The 24,043-nt window shown below is 41.6% G+C and overlaps 1 protein-coding gene across 4 annotated transcripts in view; it reads left to right on the plus strand.

The window, feature by feature from the left end:
• Positions 1-10,517: 10,517 nt before the first annotated feature.
• ZNF281 (zinc finger protein 281) overlaps positions 10,518-24,043 on the plus strand; it is a 46,296-nt gene continuing 32,770 nt past the window's right edge. Inside the window, exon 1 of one of the 4 annotated variants that reach the window (XM_033918695.1) lies at positions 10,518-11,298. In XM_033918695.1, coding sequence (XP_033774586.1) covers positions 10,828-11,298 — 471 coding nt within the window. In that variant the 5' untranslated portion in view covers positions 10,518-10,827. The remainder of the gene's footprint in view (positions 11,299-24,043) is intronic. The other 3 variants (XM_033918696.1, XM_033918697.1, XM_033918698.1) reach the window with 3 other exon arrangements.

The raw sequence follows: 24,043 nt of genomic DNA on the forward strand, positions 1-24,043 counted from the left end.
TAATTATTTATTTGGTTACTCATTAGCCCCGTTGCTGCTCCTCACAGTCTGTCTCTCAGTGACACTATTAGGACTTTTTTCTGAAGTTGATGTGGATGTCCTAGTTTATTTGGGTTTTGTCAACATTGATAGAAATGCTGATAAGCATTAAAATCAAATTTTAAATAAATTTGAAACTTAAAACCTAGAAAACAGCAAGGAGGCTTACATGGTCAATTATTGGGGCTCTCCAGGGATCTGTGCTGGCACCACTGCTTTTTAACATATTTATCAATGTTCTAGAGATGGGAATAACTAGAGAGATACTTACATTTGCTGATGACACAAAATTCAAAGTTAAATTGCAAGAGGGCTGTGAAAAATTATCAGAGGACCTTGTCAGACCTGGCATCAAGCTGGCAGATGACGTTTAATGTGAGCAAGTGCAGAGCTGTCTGGGGGAAAGAGGAACCCGAACTATAGCTACTTGATTCAGGGTTCCTTATTATGAGTCACCACTCACTATCCAGAAAAAGCATCGAAGTGTCATCGTTGAGGATATATTGAAACCATCAGCTCAGTGTTCGGCGGTGGCTACGAAAGCAAATAGAATGCGCTCCCTTTTTCGATCTGTAATATCTCCTCTCTTAAGGAATTTCAAGTTGTCCTCAAAACATGGCTGTTCACACGTCTTCCCACCCACTTAGGATAAATTATATGAACACCACACTCTCCACACCAGATATCTGTACAGGAACTCAGGCCAGACTCTCAGCCTGCCTGTCTGACATTGCCCTTTGGATGTCTCACTGCCATCTAAAAGCCTAAAATCGCCTCCGCCCCTGCCGTTCTCTCCTCCCGGTCTCGTCAGCTCGCAGCCTTAGGGTGATCTTTGAGTCCTCTCTCACTTTCTCCACTCAGATCCATGAAACTGCTAAAACCTGTCACTTCCTCCTCTATAATATTGGTTGGGTTTGGGTTATTTATTTACCCTTACCCAGGGTGGGTTACAAACTAAGATACAAAAATACATACAAGATCGACAATAAATACACGTACAAAACAGAGCAAAAATACAAACAATAAAATACATAGGCGACCAGCACCTTACTGTCATCAGCTCCTCATTAACCATACAGTCTCATACCTTGTATTTCACCTGGCAAAAAAGATGCCGTTTCAGCAATCTTAAAAAATTCTGTATATTCTGTTGCCCATGAATGCACTCAGGGAGATTGCTCCATTCCCTAGGCCCTATACAACGGAATATACTGTCCCTCGACATTGCTCGCCTCGGCTCTTTTACAGATGGAATTCGCAGCTCTAATTGTTCTGCAGATCGAAGTGGACGAGACGGGACACGTGGCAGAATGCTCTTACGAAGATGTTTAGGAGCCAAGTTGTGCAAGCACATATAAACGGTTAGTAATAGCGTAAAGTGAAATCTATCCTTCAGCTTCAACCAATACAAACTCACATAATATTCTGTCGCGTGTTCCCGTTTATACAAACTCACATAATATTCTGTCGCGTGTTCCCGTTTCTCCAACCTAAACAGAGTTCTCATCACTGAATTTTGGCCTCTGTTCTCTGAGCACCTTATCCACATTCTTATAATAATAATAATAATAATTTATTTTGTATACCGCCATACCCAGGACGTTCTAGGCGGTTCACAACAGATAGATGAATTACATACAGTGCGATTGAAAAAAGAAGAACATAACAAGGCAATCGTAGGGCCAAACTAGTTTACATTAACAATTTAGGTGAGGGAAGGGCTAAATACAGAGCACATACAGTATGCACTGTAAGAGGATATAATTGAATTTATGAGAAGGGGGAACAAAGCATATTAGATGAAAGGGGGGAGCAACAATCTTAGAAGGGTGGGGGGGGAGGAGGCGGAAAGGTAAAGGAAGAGGTGGGAAGCGTTGAGGAGGGGGAAGGGGAGCGTTAAGGATTTGGTCCATTGAAAAGTAGAGTTTTGAGCTTATGTACTTCTCTCAGGCCTCCCACTCATCCATGTCTCACCCCTTCAAAATGCTGCTGCACGACTCATATTCCATGAGCGCCACCGTGCTCACGTTACCCCTCTCCTCAAATCACTTCATTGGCTCCCCATCTGTTTCCACATACAGTTCAAACTCCTCTTACTAACTTACAAGTGCATTCACTCTGTAGCCCCACAATATCTTTTTTTTTTACTTTATCTTTATTGAGTTTAAATTTTATGATAACAATCATAATGAAATAAAACAGTGTCCACCATACAGTAAATCACATAAAGCAATATAGGACAAATTAAACATTCTTTCTACTGTTAATTAGTCCACAATCATCGAGGGAGGAGTATCACAATCCAGAGACTATTTAATCCAACATTTTATCAGGAATATTTTAAACAGGCTGAAGTGGACCCAATTTACTAACTAGGAACATTATCTTGGTTACAAATGGGGGTACTTGCAGTTGTCATCTCCTTATCCAAAATAAACCTCGATAACGGTGCAGATTCAAAAAAGGTATATTTAGCTCCCCTAAAATTAACTAAATATTTACAGGGGTATCTCAATATAAACGTAGCTCCAATTTTTAACACCTGTAGTCTGAAGAGCAAAAACTGTTTCCTTTTTTACTGTTATCCTAGAAACATCTGGATACATTCTTATTTTTTGATTCAGAAACAAAACATCTTTATATTTAAAACAACAACAACTTCAAAAGCCATTCTCTATCTGAATCTAACGCTAGTTGAACAAAAAGTGTAGCAACCGTTAATTCCTCTGATTCTGACTTCTCTAATAAATTTGTTAAATCCAATACATCTACTGCTGGTTCTTGATTGTCCTCCGGGGTCTTCTTCTTTCCCAAATTTTTGAAATTGGTGGAAAGGAACTTTGTGGGACTTTTAGAATCTCCGAAAGGTACCGTTTGAACATATCAAGAGCTGTAGTGGAAATTCATTTAGGAAAGTTGATCAGTCTCAGGTTTTGTCTCCGTGTTAAGTTTTCAAGAACCTCCATTTTGAAATTAATGTCATCATTATCCCTCATAAGGAGCTGATTTTGTGCTCCCAATATTTCCAATTTTTTTTTCCTGCTCAAGTGATTTTTTTCTCAACTTTCACAATAGCTTCCAACTTTCTTTCTTGTTCTAGTGACTTTTCCTCCAGTTTGCCCACACTTTTTTTTTTTTTTTTGCAATATTAAAGTCTCAGAACAGTGAGTAGACAGAGTTTGCAATTGATTTCCCAGGGAAATCTGTAATGTTGAGATTGCCTCCCAAATAGAGTTTAAATCAACCAATGAAGGTTTTTCTAGAGGAGCCAGGAAACATTTAAAGTTTAATTCTTTAAGCTCCTGTTTGCAAATTCAAAAGTAATGGTGATTCTTGCCGTTCGTCTACATTCCCCATGACTTCCTGCGGTTGCAGTTGCGTTGGAAAGGGAGTAGACACTCTCCGGGCTGCCAGTTCTTCATTTTCCTCCTCCTCGCAGCTCCCTTAAGTCACCGCCACACTCTCCTCACTCCCCTCGTTCTGTGATTCCAGTCGATCGAGTGGCTGTGCCGGCGTGTCTCGTTCTTCCGGTGAGAAGCTGGCCGCCTCAAAAGAGGTGGTAGGGCACTCTGATATGCCCCCACACTCATGCCGAGGACTCTCTCTCCGGTTCTCCATGGGCCCGATGTTCGACGAACGTGTCCATAGGGCCAGGCAATTGCTCTGACCCGGGTTCGACAGGAAAAACCCGGGTCTTGGACTTACGCTTCACCATTTTAAAAGTAAAAGGCTCGGGAGCGTTCAGCCTAACAGCTTCAGTCTGTCATCTATGATAAGCTCCTCAGCCCTTCAATATCTTTCCTCATTTATCTCCCCCTATGCTCCCCCCCCCCCATGAACTCCGTTCATCAGATAAGTCCCTCGTATCTGCACCCTTCTCTACCACCAACTCCAGACTATGTCCCTTCTTTCTTGCCACGCTGTATGCCTGGAACAGGCTGCCAGAGTTAATTCATCACGCTCCTTCTATAGCAGTCTTCAAATCCAAGCTAAAAGCTCACTTTTTTGAAGCTTCTTTCATTTCTACTCACTGCCTAAAACCTATACCCATTGTATCATTCCTTCTACCAAAAACTCCCCAACCCTGAGATGTCTTGTCTTTTTGTCCGCATTAGATTGTAAGCTCTTCTGAGCAGGGACCATCTATTAAATGTTAAATGTAAAGTGCTGTGTGTGCCCTTCCGCCTATGCAGATTCATCTTCCACAAAATTTTGTTCCTAAGGAATTCTAACTCTTGACTATACATCACTTTATGTGCTGAATAAATTATATGATTAAAAATAAAACTGTGGATATAGATGTTCTGAAAGATGATTTATTATTTGCTCTTCATAATAAAAAGGGGTCCTGCAATCTTTTTCCTCTCATGTTTCTTATCAATGATTTTAGCCACCTTACACAGCATGGTCACACTTTTTTTTATCCTGCGGGTCAAGTTTAGCCACTAATTTGCATGCATAAGGTTGGTACCACAGCCACTTTTATGCCATTTATTATCATTTATTTTGCCTTTCATTCTACCTCAATCCCTCTAGGACAGGGGTGTCAAAGTCCTTCCTCGAGGGCCGCAATCCAGTCAGGTTTTCAGGATTCCCCCAATGAATATGCATGAGATCTATTAGCAAACAATGAAAGCAGTGCATGCAAATAAATCTCTTGTATATTCATTGGGGAAATCCTGAAAACCTGACTGGATTGCGGCCCTCGAGGAGGGACTTTGACACCCCTGCTCTAGGACCTCTGAGGAAGGCGTGTTCGCCGAAACACGGACCGTGTAGGATCTGGTTGGACTATTATATTTGTATTTTAATGGTTTTATTATGAAGAGCGAATAATAAATCATCTTTCAGAACATCTATATCCACAGAGAGTGGTAGAAATCTGGAACGCTCTTCCGGAGGCTATTATAGTGGAAAGCACCCTTCAGGGATTCAAGACAAGGTTTGATAAGTTCCTATGAAACAGAACATATGCAAGTATGGCTAGACTCAAATAGGGCACTGGTCTTTGACCTAAGGGCCGCCACGTGAGTGGACTACTGGGCATGATGGACCACTGGTCTGACCCAGCAGCGGCAAATCTTATGTTCTTATCGCTGGATTGATTTCACTGTGAATGATTGGGTCTTCTTTTTGGTTTTTTGTTGTGCTCAACAAATTATATTCCAACATTCTCTTCCCATCAGGTAGAATCCCTTTTTAGACTGTCCTGTAAATCTCTCATCTTCTTCTGCATGCTGAATGAGTGATTTGCTACTTTTCTATCAACATATTGGCATTCTTTTCCTACTCTGATGGTATAGCAAATGTAAATAAATGTAAATGGTAGGAATTAGCATGACAGGAGTGGAAAACAAAGATGAGAATGTTATAATGCCCTTGTATTGCTCCATGGTGTGGCCGCATTTCGAATACTGTGTGCAATTCTGGTTGCCACATCTCAATAAAGATATAACGGATTTAGAAAAGATATAGAGAAGAGCGATGAAAATGATAAAAGGGATGGGACAACTTTCCTATGAGGAAAGGCTAAAGTGGCTAGGGCTCCTCAGCTTGGAGAAGAGATGGCTCAGGGGGGTGATATGATAGAGGGTTATAAAATACTGAGTGAAATGAAACAGGTAGACATGAATTACCTGTTTACCCTTTCTAAAAATACTAGGACTAACTAGGGGCATGCAATGGAACTCCTAAGTAGGCATGGTTAAGGGCGGAGAATAGACGTGGTTGACTTAGACATCACTAGGACATCACTAGGCATCACTAGACATCACTAGGCATCCTAATTGGCCTTTAGATAGGGAATTGTCCTATATTTAGGGAATTTTTTTAAAGGACAATTAGATAAACAGATTTCAAACTGCGGTACAAGTGGCCTTAGCATGTACTTACGTGGGTCATTCCTGTGGATTGTGGTCATTTTTTTTCACATGAGTAAAAGGACTGATTTTTCTATTTTTGGAATTGATGACCATGTGCTAATTTTCCCTTTAGTGTGTGGACCTTTATTAGAAATGGCTTATGCACTAACCACATCTAATTGGTTAGTGCACGGCAATGTAGTAATGATGATCAGTACAGATCATGCCTAATCTTTGCCCCAGCGTTAAAAATTAAAATCTACTTCTTAGTATATGGGTAGCATGCTCACATACTGCGGGACTCCTGAGTGTACCCTGTGGTATGCCATTTTCAGTGCTTGCTGCAACTTATAAAACAACACAAAAGTGAACCTGAAGACAAGAGATGCTAAGGGTGAACCATCCCAAAAAGTGAGATTTTTCAGACAGTACATCCAAGGGTATAAAGCTAGAATGATTTCATGATAGCGTTGCTTTGCAAATTAACTAATACAGCATTAAATGATATTGGCTTTTCTTTGCAACCTCTGAAAGAATATAGACAAAGTGGGAGCAATCTGGGTAAAATTTATAAGCTGAAATTTACTACGACTGCTATTTATCACTTACATAGCGCTGAAAGGCGCTGTACATTTTGACATTTACTAGACAGTCCCTGCTCAGAAGAGCTTACAATCTAACTCGGACAGACATGACGTATAGGGTTGGGGTTGGGTGAGAGGAGTTAGGAGTTAAAAGCAGTCTCAAAAAGGTGGGATTTTAACTGGGCCTTGAACACCTCGAGAGACGGAGCCCACTGTAGGGATTCAGGCAACTTGTTCCAAGCATAAGGTGCAGCAAGATAGAAGGGACAGAGTCGAGTTGGCAGAGGAGACAGGAGGGATTTATCAGCTGAGTGGAGATAAGTGAAGAGAGATAGTGAGGGGCAGCTGAGTGAGTGCATTTGAAGGTCAGTAAGAGGAGTTTGAATTGTATTCGGAAATAGATGGGAAGCCAATGAAGTGGCTTTAGGAGAGGGGTAAATTTATCTTCCTACCAGTATGTATATATGTATGTATTTAAAAATTTTCTATTCCACTTAACCCCCTAAGCAGGTTACAAATTACATATAAAGTAAAAAAAAGACAGCACCATAAACTCATTAACAAGCTAATCATCCATACAGTTTTAATATCATCAGAAAGCTATCAGCTGAAAAAGCCTTAACAAAAAGGTGAGTTTTCAGAGATTTAAAAAAAAAAAAAAACTCTTCAGATCTTGACACAATCTCAATGACCCATTTAATTAATTCCATAAACAAGGTCCCGCTACTGAGATTGCTGCTCTCCATGGGGTTTTTTTTGTAATGTACCACACGTACATTTCTAAGGTTCAACCTCATAGCAGATTTGGATCTCAAAGAATGAGATGGTAAATATTTTCTTATGACTTGCATTAGGTACCAAGGCATCTTTCCATAAATTACTTGATGTAGAATTGTCAAGATTTTATATTCAATGTGAAACGCTACAGGTAGCCAATGCAGTTAAAAGTATATACAGTACACGGTTTCAAAGAACATGTACTTGCAGTAAAGGGAAAAGGGACAAAGAAGGGAGATGCAGTAGGCAAGAAAAGGTGCTCGGATTTTTTTTCCAACGAACCATTTGGTTTACTTCTTTAAGGGGTCCTTTTACTAAAGCCGCGGCACAAGAGGCATTAGCGCACGCTTAGACATCTTTCCCACGCACCAAGGTCACCTATGCCGTGGCTGGAAAATGGTTGACTTTTCCATTGTCCCAATTAATGACCACACACTAATTTTGCCATTGATGAGCGGCCATTTAAAAGTTACTGCCAACACCTATTTTATAGGTTGTAAGGGCCCATGCGCTAATCAATTAGCATGCTGCAATGCCTAATGCATTATTAGTGCTGTCACACCCATTCTTAACCCGGAAACACCCGCTCTTAGAGAAAATTCATAAAAATATTATAAAAATTCATAAAAATATGGCGTATGCCATATGCTGAAATATGCAGGCACATTTATTGTGGGACAGCAGCACACTTCCCACAGCAAGCCTGTTTAACATGTGTAAGTACACACTAGTGCTTACAGCAGTTTAGTAAAAGGACCCCTAAGGCTTGCCTGAAAGTAGGGATCAAGATCAGTGCATTGGCACTGAAGCTCTGATGAGTGAAAAATAGGGCTCAAAGAGTATGAACATGAGCGAGAATTGGTATGTCTGTGAAGGAGAGGTGATGAGAGGGTGGATAGGGATTTTTATAGTGTGAAACTAATGTATGAAAAAGAAAGGAACCCCTTACTGTACAGGTTTTTAAAAAGGTTTGGATAATTTCCTAAAAGAGAAGTGCATAGGCCATTATTGAGATGGTTTGGGAAAATCCACTGCTTATTCCTAGGATAAGGATGAAGTTAAGAAGTGCTAGGCTCCGGAGTAATCTAAGAAAATACTTTTTGTTTGTTTGTTTATTTATCATTTTATTGAACAATTTATCAAGAATAACTTCTTGTACAGTGTATGATCAAGACAATCAAGATATACCAAAGGAAAATAAAAAAAATAAAAAATATACTCTTCTGCTTAATCAATTTTTAGAGTCCTGTATTTATAATCCAAGGTGGTAATCTAAGTGAGAAAAAAAAACCTACATAAATATAAGAATTTACCAATTAGGCGAAAAGCTGAAGGTGGATCACAGGAACAATTAATTACAGCTACCCTATTAGCTACAGTAGTCCTGCTGCCTGACAAGAATTGGATCTTAAAGTTATATTTCAAAAATAGATACGTGGAGGGGCATAATCAAAAGGGACGTCTAGAACATCTAGAACAAGCCCTGTTGGACGTGGGAGGGGTCTGCAAAGTGATTGGCAGAACACCCAGACAGGGCACCTAAATAGTGGGGTACCTTACAGGGCACTGCTGTGAACTTCACAAACAGGGTGCCATGGCTTCTCCTCACTACAGCTCCCTTATAGGTCATGGTGAGCCCCCCAAACCACCTTCAGAATCCCCTAGACCCACTTATCTACTACCCCTATAGTCCTTATGGATGCAGGAGCCACTTATATGCCAGTACAAAAGGGTTTTGGGGGTGTATAGGGGAGTGCATATGTTACAATAACAATGCAATGATTACAGGGGCTTATGGGCATGGGTCCTTCTCTCTATGGGTCCCAAACCCACCCCCAAGATGACTTAAGCTGCCTCTGGGCTGGACGACTAGGTTTTCCTATGCTAGGCAGCCAGGTGATGATAGTCTGGAGGCTGAAATTTCAAGTTATGATTAACATTTTTATTGAGGTGGGTGGGTGTTAGTGATCACTGGGGTAGTGTGTGAGGGGTCTGTGTTATGTGTTTTCAATGATTATCTGGTGAGTTTAGGTGGGTTTTAGTGACTTAGACCATTTTTAGATGGTCTAAGTCAAAACGTCCAACTTTCCTCTAGGATCTGTTGTTTAACTTTCGGTTAAACATGCTGTATGACTAAGTCTAAGCCGGCCCACATCCTGCCCAACTTCCGCCCTCGACACACCTCCCAAAACGCCCCGTTTAGCGGCTCTATGAAGGCCTAAGTCGTTTAGAAATACGTCCAAAACCCGGTTTGATTATCGGCACTTGAACGTTTTAGAGAAATGTTCGTCCAAGTGCCGATTTAGGCCGGTTTTTGGACGTTTTTCTCTTTTGATTATGAGCCCCAAAGAATTTATGGGACAGAGAGTTCAAATATTTCCTGATGTGACAAAAGAAACCCAGAAACGCAGAAAACAGTTCTTGCTTCTTAAACCTGGGGTTACTCCAACGGGGGCTTTGTTTTTATTACGTTATCCATATAAATGTATAGTAAAGTATAAAACTTCTAATTATGTGTTCTTCGAACCTTCACCGCTAACTGGTTTTCTCTCCACGAAACGTCTTGAAGGAGAGGTTGTAACTACTTAGTTAAGGAAATACTTTTTTGACAGAAAGGGTGGTAGATGCCTGGAAGAGTCTCCAAGAAGAGGTGGCGGAGACAGAGACTGTGTCTGAATTCAAAAGGGCCTGGGATGGGCATCTGGGATCTCTCGGAGAAAGAGCTAATGGTTACTGCAGATGGGCAGCCTAGATTCCTCAAGTTCAGTGTTATCATTCTTTTAGAAAAGTATCGAAACCCTATTTGTTTGATAAATTCCTATCTTGATTGTTTAGTACTGTATTTATGACATGAACTTATCTGGACAAGGAAATTAAGTGGGAACCGTCCCCTAACCTTTTGTTTCCTTACCCACCCTTTTATTTATTTATTTTTATATTGTATTTAATCCATTTCCCCCCTCATTTTCTTTAGTGTTTTTACGTCATAATTGTCTTCAATGCCCTGCTTGTTGAATTTTTTTTTTTTTTTCCCTCCATTTGGATACTGCGATTCTATCCAATATTATAATAAACTTGAAAGCGCCTAGAACTCATTGGAATGGCGGTGTAGAAAAAGAAAGTAGTTTATTATTCTGTTTGGCCTTTATCATGTTAATCTGTTTTCCGACTTGGGACCAATTCCTCAGGTCTTAAGCCGTTACTCGCTCCCAGCTTGACCCTATCCCTCCGCGCAAGGTTTTGGGGAGGGGTGCGGGCATGCGCACTGGGTTCCGAGGGTCTCTCCTCCCGGCAGCCCCCACGCCGCGCCTGCGCACTCGGGGAGCATTTTAATTCTATTGTGGCCGTCTCCGCTCCGCCGTCACCGTTACCGAGCCCGAGCGGCGGGCGGGAGGCGGGGGAGGGGTTAAGAGCGAGGCGGAGGCGGCGACCGCCCCTCCTCCTCCTCCCGCGCCTCAGCCACGCTGAGCGGCTTCGGCCCCGCGGGCCTCTCATGGGCGGCCCTGGGGGTGGGTGAGCGAGGCCCGCCCGCCTGCGCCAGGCCTCCACCGGAGCCTCCCCGGAGCATGGAGCCCACCTTCCCGCCCAGCATGCTCATGTTCAGCCACCTGCCGCCGGTCAGCAGCTTCGCGCGGATGGCGGCGGCGGCGGGGATGCCGGCGGCGGGCCAATGCCAGGGCCCCGGGCCGCCGCCTCCCCGGGACATGGTGCTGAAGAAGGAGCCGGGGTCGCCGCCACCGCCGCCCTCGCACTCGCACGCGCACGTCTTCCTGCAGCCCCCGCCCACCGCCATTAAGCAGGAGAACCTGATGGACGGCGAGCAGTACCGGGGCAGGGCGCCGGGGCTGCTGCACGGGGGGCTCGGCAGTAACGGCAACCGCAGCCTGATGCACGATCTGGGCCGAGAGGTGAGCGGAGGGGGAGTGGCACCTGGTCCCGCCGCCGCCTGGGACCATGTGCCGTCGCCTCTTAACAGAAGATTCCCCATGGCAGCCTGTAGGAGCCGAAAGATGCTGAGCCTTCCAGCTAACATTGCGGTGCCTTTTGCCTTCTTCTTTCTCATAGCAGGGATTACTTGCTTATTCCATTTACAGGCATTTATTCAGCTACTCGAACAGTTTTCCCTCTCTGTCCCAGTGGGCTCACAATCTATCTATCGTACCTGGAGCAATGGGGGGGATTAAGTGACTTGCCCAGGGTCACAAGGAGCAACGTGGGTTTGAACCCACAACCTCAGGCTGCTGAGGCTGTAGCTTTAACCACTGCCACACTCTCCCCTATGAATCTGGCACATGCTTCTTATCTCTGAGTCTGGCTCTTGATCCTTGGGGCAAGACATCCTCCATTGCTCCTTTATTAACCTTTTTTCCCCCCCTCAGTTACTGCTCTTGAAATTTGTCAGTTGTTAGCTTAATTTGTTTTGAATTTTTATCTGACTAGCTGGGGAAATTTCTCAGAAGCTCACTAGTGGCTTAGGGTCATATTGGAGTGGCACATAGACACACACCTATGAGGTGGGATGGGGGGGGGGGGTAACGCGAGCAGGCGATGAGGTGGAATGTGCATGTAGGTGAAGAGGTCAGATATGTGCAAAAGTTGGGTTCATGCTCACAAAAAGGTGAGGGGCATGCAGGTTAAGGAGGTAGGATGTGTATGCAGGTTAGGGTCACGGGCAGGAAGTGGGATGTTCATGCAAGTCAAGATCATGTGTGCAGTCAGGATTGCATTTTTAGCTTAATGGTGTGTCATGGTTTTGTATGCCTGGACAGGATTGTGTTGCATTGAGGTTGAGGGGTTTATTTTTTTTGCATTTGATGTTTGGTGCAACACTTTCTAGAAACAGTTTTCTAAATTTTTTTGTTTCCATGTACTAGTTAGTATGTTATTTCAGTAGTAATAGAGGTCTTGGTATTAATGCTTTTTTTTTCAGTAGTTTCATGCAGTGCCATCTTTGATGTCAGTGGAGGCTGAACATAAGTTACTGATTTTTTTTTTGTTGTAAAAATATGATGGGATAGTTTAAAAGGTGATGATGCAAACAGTACCTCTTCTTCCTAAAATGTTTTGAGTGCCACAAATTTTATTTTGTTTGGTTTTCTTACATATGATATTTGGGAGACATGACTAGTTGATGGGTTTTGCTGATGCCTTTGTGTTTTCAGTCTGGTCTTGCATTCTAAATGATACAGTGGTGAGAGAAAGTTCTCCTCCCCCTCCTGATTTCCCCTATTATTGCATATATGTTACACTGAATGGTTTCTGTTTTTTTTTTAAATAAAAAAAGTTAATATTAGACCATGGACACCTTAGTAAAAATATAACAGTTTTATTTAAGGACCAAAGTTACCCAGCACGCATCACCCATATGAAAAAAACAACTGCCTCTTTAATTACTAGGTTAACTACCGGTAGTTGACCACATTTAATTGATAGTTAGATTCAACTAATTGAACACAGACAGGCTTCATTGCAGCATCCCTGCTGAATCTAAACCTCGCTGTATATTGAACCTTATCATGAGAGTGAAATAGTCACCACAAAGTTTCTAGAACACTGTGCTATGATCAAAGGAAATTCCATAAGACGTGAGAAAAAGTTGTTGAAATATCAGTCCAGAAAGGGTTACAGAGTCATTTCTAAAGCTCTGGGGCTCCAAGGACCATAATCTCCAAATGGAGAACACTCAGAACAGTGGCATATCTTTCCAGGAGTGGTTTGCCTGCCAAAATTGCTCCACAGCAACTCATCTGGAAAGTCACAAAGCATTCCAGAAGAACAACCAAAGAACTGCAGGCCTTTAGCCTCAGCTAAGTTCAGTGTTCATAACTCCACGGTAAGAGAGTGGGTAAAAATTGGATTCATGGGCGAGTAGTAAGGTAGAAATTGCTGCTATCCAAGAGTAACATCAGTATAGATTTTACATTTGCAAAGACATGGATGATCCTCAATTCTTTTGATGTAAAAAATGGATGAGTCAAAAATGGATCTCTTTGGGCAGCATAGATCCTGTTTTGACTGGTGTAAAGCTAATACAGCATTCTTCAGTAGGAACATCATACAAACAATCAAACATGGTCAACATATTAACCTAATAGATGACATCGGATAAAGACCTGCACCATTCATCCAGTCTGCCCAACAAGTTGTAGTGCATCATACCATTTACTTCAGTTCAAAATATGCATACCTGATCTTTATCTGTCCTTGCCATCATTAGGGCACAGACGATAGAAATCTGCATGGCACTGGTCTCATTCCCCAGCTACAACTATTAGAGTTGCCATTAAATCCCCACACCAGCACATCTACAGACTATTGTAAGGGAGTTGGCGAAATTAACATAACATTATGGCTAATCTACCCAGCTATGGCCTTATTTACCAGTTTTTGGGGTTGCCATCTAAGCACCACTAAGTCTGTTTCGATGCCATTTCTTTTCAAGATAGTATACTGATCCTTTGCTATCGCAATAATTGTGGAAAAGTTGCCAGAAAATTCTTAAGGAGGATATCTGATCATCTGTCTGTGAACTAAAGCTACAGTCTAATTGGTTTATGCAGCAATACAATGATTAAAGGCATTTCTTTGAAGTTGATTCATAAGATCAGGATTCTTGGGATTCTCTTTGATGATAAATTAACCTATCATGATCATGTTAGTTATGTTGTAAAATCCACTTTCTATAGGCTCCGCCAAATTCGTTCAATGGCTAAATTTTTATGCCCAAAATCATTAAATATACTGGTTCACTCTTTGGTCATTTCCAAAATTGATTATTGAAATGCCTTATTTAAAGGACTAGCTCAAAAAGAAATTAGATGCTTACAAATTATTCAAAATGCCTCAATCAAGCTTATTGAGAAAGTTAAAAAATTTGATCACGTGACTCCCCTACTTGAGAAGGCACATTGGCTTCCAGTTGCTCATCGAATAATATATAAATTATGTCTGCTTACTTTCAAGTCCATAATATTTAAAACCCCAGCATTCATTCATAAAGTTTTGATTCCATATACTACATCGAGAGTATTACGGTCAAATGACCAACATCTATTGGTCGTCCCTTCTTTAAAAGTTATTAATACACGGCATCAATCTATCTTCTCGGTTACGGCTCCTCAAGCTTGGAATGCCCTTCCAATTTATTTAAGAGAAGAAAGGGTTTTGGATAAATTTAAGAGCAAACTTAAGGGTTTTCTTTTTAAAGATGCATTCAAGGATTAAATGAATTGCCCATGCCTTTAATTCATCCTTAATATTATAACGAGAGTCTCTCCCCTTTCCCAATGTGTTATTTACCTTAATCGTTCCTTTTTGAATTAAATTGTATTTCTTCTCTAAACTTTTCCTATGTCTGACCTTGTATGTATTTATTGAATTTTAATATGTTTAGTAATAATTTTGTTAGTCTTGTCTGTTTCCCTCGACTCTGTAATTTTTAACTGTACATCGCTTAGAATTTGGAATAGGCGATTTCCAAGTTTGTTATAAAATTTGTTTAACTTGGATCTGTAATACAAAAGCAAATCTATATCTTAATGACTCAGGAGAGACAATATATATATATATATATATATATATATATATATATATATTTTTTTTGGGGGGGGGGGGATTGGCCTAGTCAGAGTCCTGACTTGAGCCCAATAGAGATGCTGGGTGGTAGGACCTGAAATGAGCAGCTCATGCATGAAAACCTATAAATGTGTTTGAATTAAAGCATTTCCTCATCAGCAGTGATTTGAAATCAAATTATAGAAAGCATTTGGTTGTGATTTATTCCAGCTAAAAGTGATGTAACCAATTATTAAGTTCAGTGGCAGTTACTTTTTTACATGGATGATATGGGTGTTAAATAATTTTGATCATTAAGGGCTCCTTTTTACTAAACCATGGTAGAGCCTTTTACCGCGGACTAACGAGATAAATGCTTCAATGCTCATTCAATTCCTATGAACGTTGGAACATTTACTCCACCGGTACACGGTGAGAAGCTCTATTGTGGTTTAGTAAAAGCCAGCGTAAATAAATGAAGTAGTCATTTAAAAACCTGTTATGTATATTCAGGTTCTCTTTCTTTCAAAAATTACATTTTGTTAAAGATCAGAAAATATTCTTTGTGACACATAATAATAAGAGAAATCAGGAGCGAGATGCAACTTTTTCACACCACTGTATGTGATTTTAAATAAAGGTATATAATTGATGCCAGAGATTTTCAATGACATTGGGCTTTGAGATAGATATATATAATCAGTGTGTCTACATAATTGTAACTTGTCATGAATAATATTTGTGATTGACCATTTTTGTGGTGATTTGGTAAAAGCTGGCTTCCCAACTGGTAACCTTATCATGTTGAACTGATAGTAGCACTGAAAAGGGAAGTTTCATTATGGGGCAAGACTAAAAGGTGTCTCTGCATCTTGGATATGAAAAAGGAAAAATCCCTTTGACTGAGACCTAGAGATAGATAACCCTACCAGCTGCAGAGTTTTGTATTGGTTAAGAATGAGAAGCAAGTAATTTTGTACAGAGTTCAGGGGATTCTTTAAGTCCTGGAATTAGGACTCCAACACCCCCTCCATTTGAAGGAAGATTTTAGACTTCTCCAGCTGGTCTTGATATAAATGAGAAATAGAGAGTTGTATGGGAATAGGGATTGTGGGAATCCTGCAGAACCTGAAGAAGTTGCCAAGAGATTTGCACAGGAGTGATTAAAAATCTCTGGTGACTCTAGAATGAGGCTTGGAATACCCAGAGAGGCAGCTGGAACACCAGACTGAGGCTTGGAACACTCATTGGTTGAATATGTAGAGAATGATAGGAGGACAAATTTGTCCCTATCCTTGCGGGATCTCAATATCCCTGTCCCTTTTTCCCTACTTTCCACATCCTCTGTCTAGTTCGATTAAAGCTGTATTTCTGATAAATAGTTATAAATCTGCTTGTCTATGCAGATCCTAATCTAACTGATGTAAACCGCCTAGAACTCGCTGGGTATGGCGGTATATAAGAATAAATTATTATTATTATTATGTCCCATTCTTGCAAGCTCTGCCTTAACCGCACAAGCCTCGAACACTTACAATTTTAAAGTATTCGAGGCTTGCGCAAATGAAAACAGAGCTTGCAGAGAAGGGATGGGATAGAGAGATCTGTAGGAACGGGAAAAATCTGTCCCCATATCATTCTGGAATAGTGAGTACTATCCCAAAAAAACATAGGAGATTGTTGGGTTTGGAAAGAAACAAATGGATGTGAGCAAGTAATAGCATTGCCTTCTGTGAGTATGGGTGGGGATAGAATGAATCTTAGTAGGTATGGGTTAGACTCCATTGAGGATGGGTAGGGATTGGTGAAATTTCTGTACCTGTGCAACTCTCTGTAGTTAGAACGTGGTGTTCCCTCCTGTGTCTTCAGACTCTTTTGTGATTCAGCCTACCTTAAGGCTACTGGGGGCTAGATGCACTAAACATGGTTGCTAATACCGTGCGAGTCGCTTTTGGCCAATTGTGGAACAGTGATCGATGATGGCCCTCCCCATCCAGAATGGAGGCAGGAGGGATGCCCACTCCCTCCTGCCACCACAACACTCCCCCCCCTGCCCCAGCCAAAATTGGCAGAAGGGATGTTCCCTGAACCTCCCTCAAACCCCCCACATCTCCTGAACCTTCCCTCTACCTGGAAATTAGGTTTTAGCAGGAGAGATACCCAGTCCCTTCTTCTCCTCAGGCACGCCACTTCAAAATGGTGGGCCTTCACCTTCCCAGTGCATCCTGGGATACATGGGAAAGGGCCTAAGGCTCTGATTGGTTCAGACGTCCTGGGAGGTTCCTTAGGTGCCTGAGCCAATCAGGGCCTTGGGCTCCTCCCTCTATATCCCAGGATACAGAGGGAGGAGCCTAAAGCCCTGATTTTCCTAAAGCTTGCTTCTTATCTTCTTTGAAATTGCTCAGAAAGTATTGCTGGGTAGTACTGAATTTTTTTTTTTATTATAAGAATTGCCATACTGGGACAGTCTGAAGGTTCATCAATCCCAATATCCTATTTACATTCCAGAACCCATGGCCCAAGTACCTCACAAGATCCCAAGCATTTCAAAGTTGTTTCTTTAAATGTTTTGATAGGGAAGCAGGCTGAGGATGGTTTAGATGTGGTGGCTTCTCTAGACAATCTTAAGCCATCAGGTTTTTTGGAATCATCTAATGATGAGAACCTCATGAGAGCTACTCTGCAGGTCTTTCTCAGAGTCTGATAATGTTTTTTGAAGCCTTGTTTCTAGAAGTAAAGAGGTATCCTTTTATGGAAGGAAGTTCTTTACATTGCAAGGAGGTGCTTTACATTTCAGATTTTGAGTACTTGCAATTTGGGAGTTCCTTGTTAATGTTTGGTATCATTATATGCAAGTACACCGGTTTGCCTGGACCCAATCATTTAGGGCTCCTTTTACTAAGCTGCGTTAGGGCATTAATGTGCGGAATAGCGCCTGCTGAATTGCCGTGCGCTAGACCTTAATGTCAGCATTGAGCTGGCGTTAGTTCTAGCCACGTAGTGCGCAGTAATATCCTGCATCTTAGTAAAAGGAGCCCTTAGTTTTCTCTTGTAAGAAATTCTCTTTCAAGAGGTAGCTGTGTCTTCATTAATGTGAAGGAATGTTTGGTTATGTGTTCTGCATATTTAAAGCGAGAAGTCCTTTATTGGTAACTTTTTTGGGTTTGTTTCCTTTTGACTTCTTGTGTCTGTATGGCAGATTTGCAAAAATTACAGCTTAAAAAAAAATGGTTTTTCCTTTTCCCTCTCCCAAGTGGATTTTCAATCTTAAGTTGTACCTGAGGCAATGGAGGGTAAAGTGACTTGTAGAAGGTCACAAGGAATGTCAGCAGGAGAATGGGATTTGAAATTTTGGACCCAGACTTCCATGCTTCTCAATTTGCTTCTCTAAACACTAGGCAACTCTTTAATCAGAAAATTCATTTCTTAGCTAGTGGCTCTAACTATGTTCTGGATTCACATGTTGCAGAAAATATATTGGTGAAATAGTCTTTCTTGTACTTTCAGTTGCTATTTGTAGTTTGCTTTCCCTACATTCTTTCTCGATACCCTTTTATTTGTATTTAGTTTCTTCCTGTACCTCTAGTCTTTGTATCATCTTCACATCTTGCATACTGATGATTTTCTCTCTGCTTTCAGCTTTCCCAACATTGATGCTTCTTTCTCGTTGACTGTATGGTTTTAGCAGAGACGTCAGACAAATTTCTAAATTGTATGTGATTAAGTGATCAGGAAATTAGAATGGGGGAGGGAAGATAGAGATTTCTTGATATAAGACTAGATTCACTAACCTGCCCGATCCGAGGCAGACCGACTGATTCATAAATGGGGGCGATGCAAATGAGGGCATTCGGAGGCACGCCCCCCACCGACCGCACGAATTGCTGGAGAGTGATCCTTGCGCATGCACAGACCATCTTCTTTGCCTGTAGATGGTCTGCACATGCTCACTGTGAAGGAAGAGCTGGAAACTTTTTTTTTTTTTAGAACTGGAAACTTTCGCAAGGCTGTGGGTTAAAACCACAGAGTCGGGGCCGACAGCAGGAGAAGCAGAATCAGGGCAGAGAGCAGGGTTTTTGCAAAGCAACTGGTCCTCAGTAGTCGCTTGTTTTTTGATCGGGCAGCCCAGTCGGAGTTCCTGAAATTGTTTTATGAATCGCTGCCTTCCTTCTTTTGGATGCCCTTCCCCTCATTTGCATGCGCGGATCAGAATCTGATCAGGAGGAAGGTTAGTGAATCATGTCGAGGTCGCAAAGTGGTCGGGACTTGATCGGTGGCTTAGTGAATTAAGCCCATATTTATTTATTTGGTTTGCTCACACCTTTTAATATAGTAGCTCAAAGTGAGTTACAGTAAGTATTATTTCCGTTTCTGAATGCATCACAGTCTACTTTAAGGCAATGCAGTATTAAGTATCTTGCCCAAGGTCAAAGTGAGCCAGTGGTATTTGAACCGGACACCTCTGGATACCAAGCCCTATACTCTAACCACTAAGCTTCTCCTCTACTCGTTTGACAAACTTAGGGGTAGATGCGCTAAGCACGGTCGGTAAGACCGTGTGGGTCACTGTGGGCTGAATTTTGGTTTGATTCCAAAACAGCGATGGATGCTTAAACAAGTTTGCATGCAAATGATTTGCACGAAGGTTCACCGTAATCCCCGTCTGATTGATTGCTGTGAGAGCGACATTCACATATGCGCAGAATAGTCCAGTTGATACAGCGACAAAGTACGTGTGTGCCAGATTTACTGTGTCAGTCATAGATGCCATCATCGTTTTCTCTTCTTCCCAGGAAAAGGGCGGCCTGCATAAAGTGGAGCCTACAATCGCTGTCCATAATGTTGACAGTTGGAGCACAAAGCACACGTGGTTAACAAACACTGGAATTTCATGTGATTTTAAATAGTACAGTGAGGGCAATCCCTTGATGCCATATGGAGGGTGTGGAGAGGTAGCAGCAGACTACACTAATGCGGGGCATGGTACTGTAGAAAATTCTGGTCCAGCTTCTATATATTTTAATCATGAGGGATGAAAAATTTTGCCTTCTCTCATTGGCACCCATATTTTTGCAGCCCTCTCATATTTTACACTGTTAACGGGCATACATAACACACGCCTTCAACACAAGTGCTCACAATGCTCATATAACAAATGTATACGTCTCTACTGCATTGCCCTGGATGCTTGCCCTGGATCCAGGGCTGTGGAGTCGGTAGATAAATCCTTTGACTCCTCATTTTCTGGTACCTATGACTCCGACTTCAGGTACCCAAAATTGTCTCCAACTCCACAACTCTGGCAGGGCTGTGGAGTTGGTAGATAAATCCTTCAATTCCGACTCCTCAGTTTCTGGTACCCATGACTCCGACACCTGACTCCAGTATCCAAAATTGTCTCCGACTCCACAGCCCTGCCTGGATTAGTAGCATGGAATATTGCTACTCCTTGGGTTTTGGCCAGGTACTAGTGACCTGGATTGGCCACCATGAGAACGGGCTACTGGGCTTGATAAACCATTGGTCTGACCCAGTAAGGCTATTCTTATTTTTAGGGCTGACATGTAAGCGACTGGTCTTGCTTGACCTGTCGCTTTAGAGAGTGCCCTCTTGTTCTCCCTACCCTCTCCAAGGTAGAGAGAACAAGAGGGCACTCTCTAAAGTTGAAGGGGGATAGATTCTGTACAAACGTAAGGAAGTTGTTCTTCACCCAGAGAGTGGTGGAAAACTGGAACGCTCTTCCAGAGGCTTTTATAGGGGAAAACACCCTCCAAGGATTCAAGACAAAGTTAGACAAGTTTCTGTTGAACAAGAACGTGCGCTGGTAGGGCTAGTCTCAGTTAGGATGCTGGTCTTAGACCAGAGGACCGCCGCGTGAGCGGACTGCTGGGCATGATGGACCACTGGTTTGAATAAGCATTGAATAAGGAAGCTAATCTTTATTAAGTCTCAAAGAGGCAGTTCTATAAAAGTTGCCTAACTTAAGTGCCAATTGTAAGCACTAATTTATAGAATAGGTATATTTTATTTTATCAAGTTTATATCCTATATCATCCATAAAAACGTAAGCAGGTTACAAAAAAAAAAATACTATATATACTCTAATATAAACTGAGATTTGGGGGCCAATAAAATAGCCCCAAAATGGGGGTCTCAGTTTATTTTTGAGTCTTGATTTTTCTTGCTTCCTTCTCTGTCCCTCCTCTCTGAAGATTTAATTCCCCCTCCCACTAACCAGCACTTCTGTTCCCAACCCCGCCTGACCGGCACTTCAGCCCTACCACTTCCCCACCCGATGACCAGCACATCTGTCTCTCACATCTGTTCTTACTGGCACAGTTATTTTCCTGTCTGAAGCTGAGGACAGTGTTGTGTGTTGGGCCTTGCATATTTATACATGATCAAGGCCTGCCAGTTCCCACCCTCTGAGAATCTCAGAAAGGAAAAGAGCCAGTAAAGGCCTTGAGTCTCTGCAGATGCTCAAGGCCCCGCTCGGGCCCAACACACAGCATTAGCCTCAGCTTCAAACAGGAAGAGAACTGTGCTGGTAAGAACAGTGCCGGTCGTCCCAGGGGAGGGACAGATGTGCCGGTCATCGGGTGGGGAGGTGGTAGCACTGAAGTACCCGTCAGGCAGGGGTGAAAACAAGTGCAGGTTGGCAGGTAGGGAGGTGGTAGGACTGGAGTGCCGTTCAGGAGCAGAAGTGCTGGTTAAGGGAGGGAGGGGGGAATGTAATCTTCAAACAGAGTATTTTGACTTATATATTAGCAAACATTATAGAGGGGAAAAAGGGTTTAGAGGATTAGGATCTGGGGTTAAAAGACTGGATTATGCAGAATAATTTTTGTCTGTTAATGCATGCCATTTTAGTATTTATCTGCTAGTATTGTAGGTATTCTTATATTTATTATATAATGTTAATATTATTTTTAATTCATGTTTCAGCTATGCTATACATTAAGTGCCATTTTGCTGGTTTTATCTTTGATTTGTGACTTATCCATTTTTATGTCTCGGTCTGGTATTATATACAAAAGCTTTTCTCTGTTTTTAAGGTTTATGTTAGGGAAGCAAAGAGGTTAAAAGGAGACATTGTAAAATTAAATAATGTATTAAAACTTGGGCAAGTTTCTAACCTTGGTGTATATTCGAGTCAACCTTTTCCCCTCTTTTTTTTTTTTTGAGGGGGGGATAAGAGGTTACCTCGGTTTGTATTTGGATCGGTTTATATTTGAGTATATACGGTACATAGTATTAAAATAAAACAAAATACAGCGCTTATTACTTAGTTTTTAATCATTATTATTTTATAGTTTGACAATTTGATTCAAAATTACCAAATCAGACCATATTTAAAGGGCATCTAATGCCCATCTATCAGCACCACTTAGATAGCTGTAAATAAAATACCTTTTGAAATATGTATGTTTTCTAAACAGTGGGAGAGAAGTTATCTGCTGTAATTTCAGAGGAAGATCGTTCCACAAAGTTAAACCACATAAAAAAGAAAAAAAAAATCAGTGGTCTTTGTCATACGTGGTGGTATGGGGGAACATCTAATTACATGCTAATATATAAAATTCACATGCTAGTCATATGGCACATAACAGCAAAGAGGCTGTACCAATGGTTGGAGCATGCTCATTCCGCCTACCAATATGTGCACCTTATAGAATATCAGATGTGTACATTGCAAGGTGCACTTAGGCATTCTAGCTTATACCTTACATAGACCTGGTGTATGGTAAGCTGTCATGCCTTACTTTCAGCTTTGCTAGTGTCTTTGAGGATCTAATTTGAGTTTCTTCTTTTTGCTGGGAGCATAAACAATACCTACACCTTTTTATGACAGGTGTGTGTGCTGAATTGTTTGGCTAAATAACATTACAAAAGCTTTATACACAAGAAAGTTTTGTGATACGATTTTATCCGCAGAATAACATTGCCGTGTTTCTTTTGCTTAGACATATGCAGAGTACTAGCTATCCTTGGTGCAGGACCTTGTGTCTCTGTGCATCCAGTATGCTTGCCCTGATTAGTGCACAAGTTTTGCATGCTTCAGATTTGTGTATGATTAGCTTACTGCATCGATGAGCAAATTTTGGCATTATACCATTGACTCATTTGTGTTTGTTTTGTACTCCTATTTTAGCATCCTAGTTTTTCTGCAGTACATTGACGTGGAAAAAATGATCCTGCACAAGATCGTTAAACTTATTTTTCTATATAGACAATTCTGTGTGTCTGAAGATTTATTCTTGCTTTTATTCTCACCTGTTTTTCCAGTGTAGCTACTTACCTCATGTTTTCTGCACAGTATTCAGTACGTTAGATTGAATATGATTCTGTTATGTTCAGAATGCGAATATGCTGTATTTTTACTGTTAATGTTTTGTATTTCGCTGATTGTCCAGTTTTTTCTTTTGTGTAAACCACCTAGAATTCTTTTGATTGAGGCAGTGTGGAGTGCTTTGAAGTCAATTTCTCCAGCTACGGCTTTGATTGCATGCATCTTGGCATTCCTGAAGGATGGCTTGGCTAGAGGATTGTCTTGCAGCTCCTTGAAAGTCCAGGTGATGGCCCTAGCATGCTTTTAGTGTTCATAGGATATGATTGGTTGTGCATCTGGACATGGTCCAGTTTTTGAAGGAGGCCCAGCATCTGAAGCCCCCTCAGAGATCAACTTGTCTGGAATGGAATCTGAATCTGGTGCTTCAAGCCCTGCAACGAGGATCTTTTGAACACTTGATGTGCATCTTAATTGAGGACTTTACTTTGAAGGTGGTATATTTGGTGGCCATTACTTCGGCCAGGAGAGTGTCCGAGTTGCAAGCCCTGTCATGTCGAGATCTGTTTCTCCGTTTCACGGAGTTGGGCATGACGATCAGGATGGTGCCATCTTTTGTTCCCAAGGTGGTGTCAGCATTTCATGTGAATCAGCTGATTTTTCTGCTTTCCTTTGCTAGGGAGGATTATCTGAAGGGTTTCCCAGTTTTGCATTATCTGGATATCAAGTGGGTGTTGGTCTGATATATGGAGGTTACCAATGCATTTCGGTGGTCAGGCACAAAAGGAGCGAGCGGGCCTCTAAGGCTACTATTGGATGCTGGTTCAAAGAAGCGATTTTGTCTGCATATGTGTTGGTGGGGCATTCCCTGCCAGTGTCTCTGAAAGCGAATTCCACTTTCCAGAATGACACACCTATCTGCTAGAAAAGATATTAAAAAG

This window comes from Geotrypetes seraphini, chromosome 13 (genome assembly GCF_902459505.1).
Source record: "Geotrypetes seraphini chromosome 13, aGeoSer1.1, whole genome shotgun sequence".
Taxonomy (NCBI): Eukaryota; Metazoa; Chordata; class Amphibia; order Gymnophiona; family Dermophiidae; genus Geotrypetes; species Geotrypetes seraphini.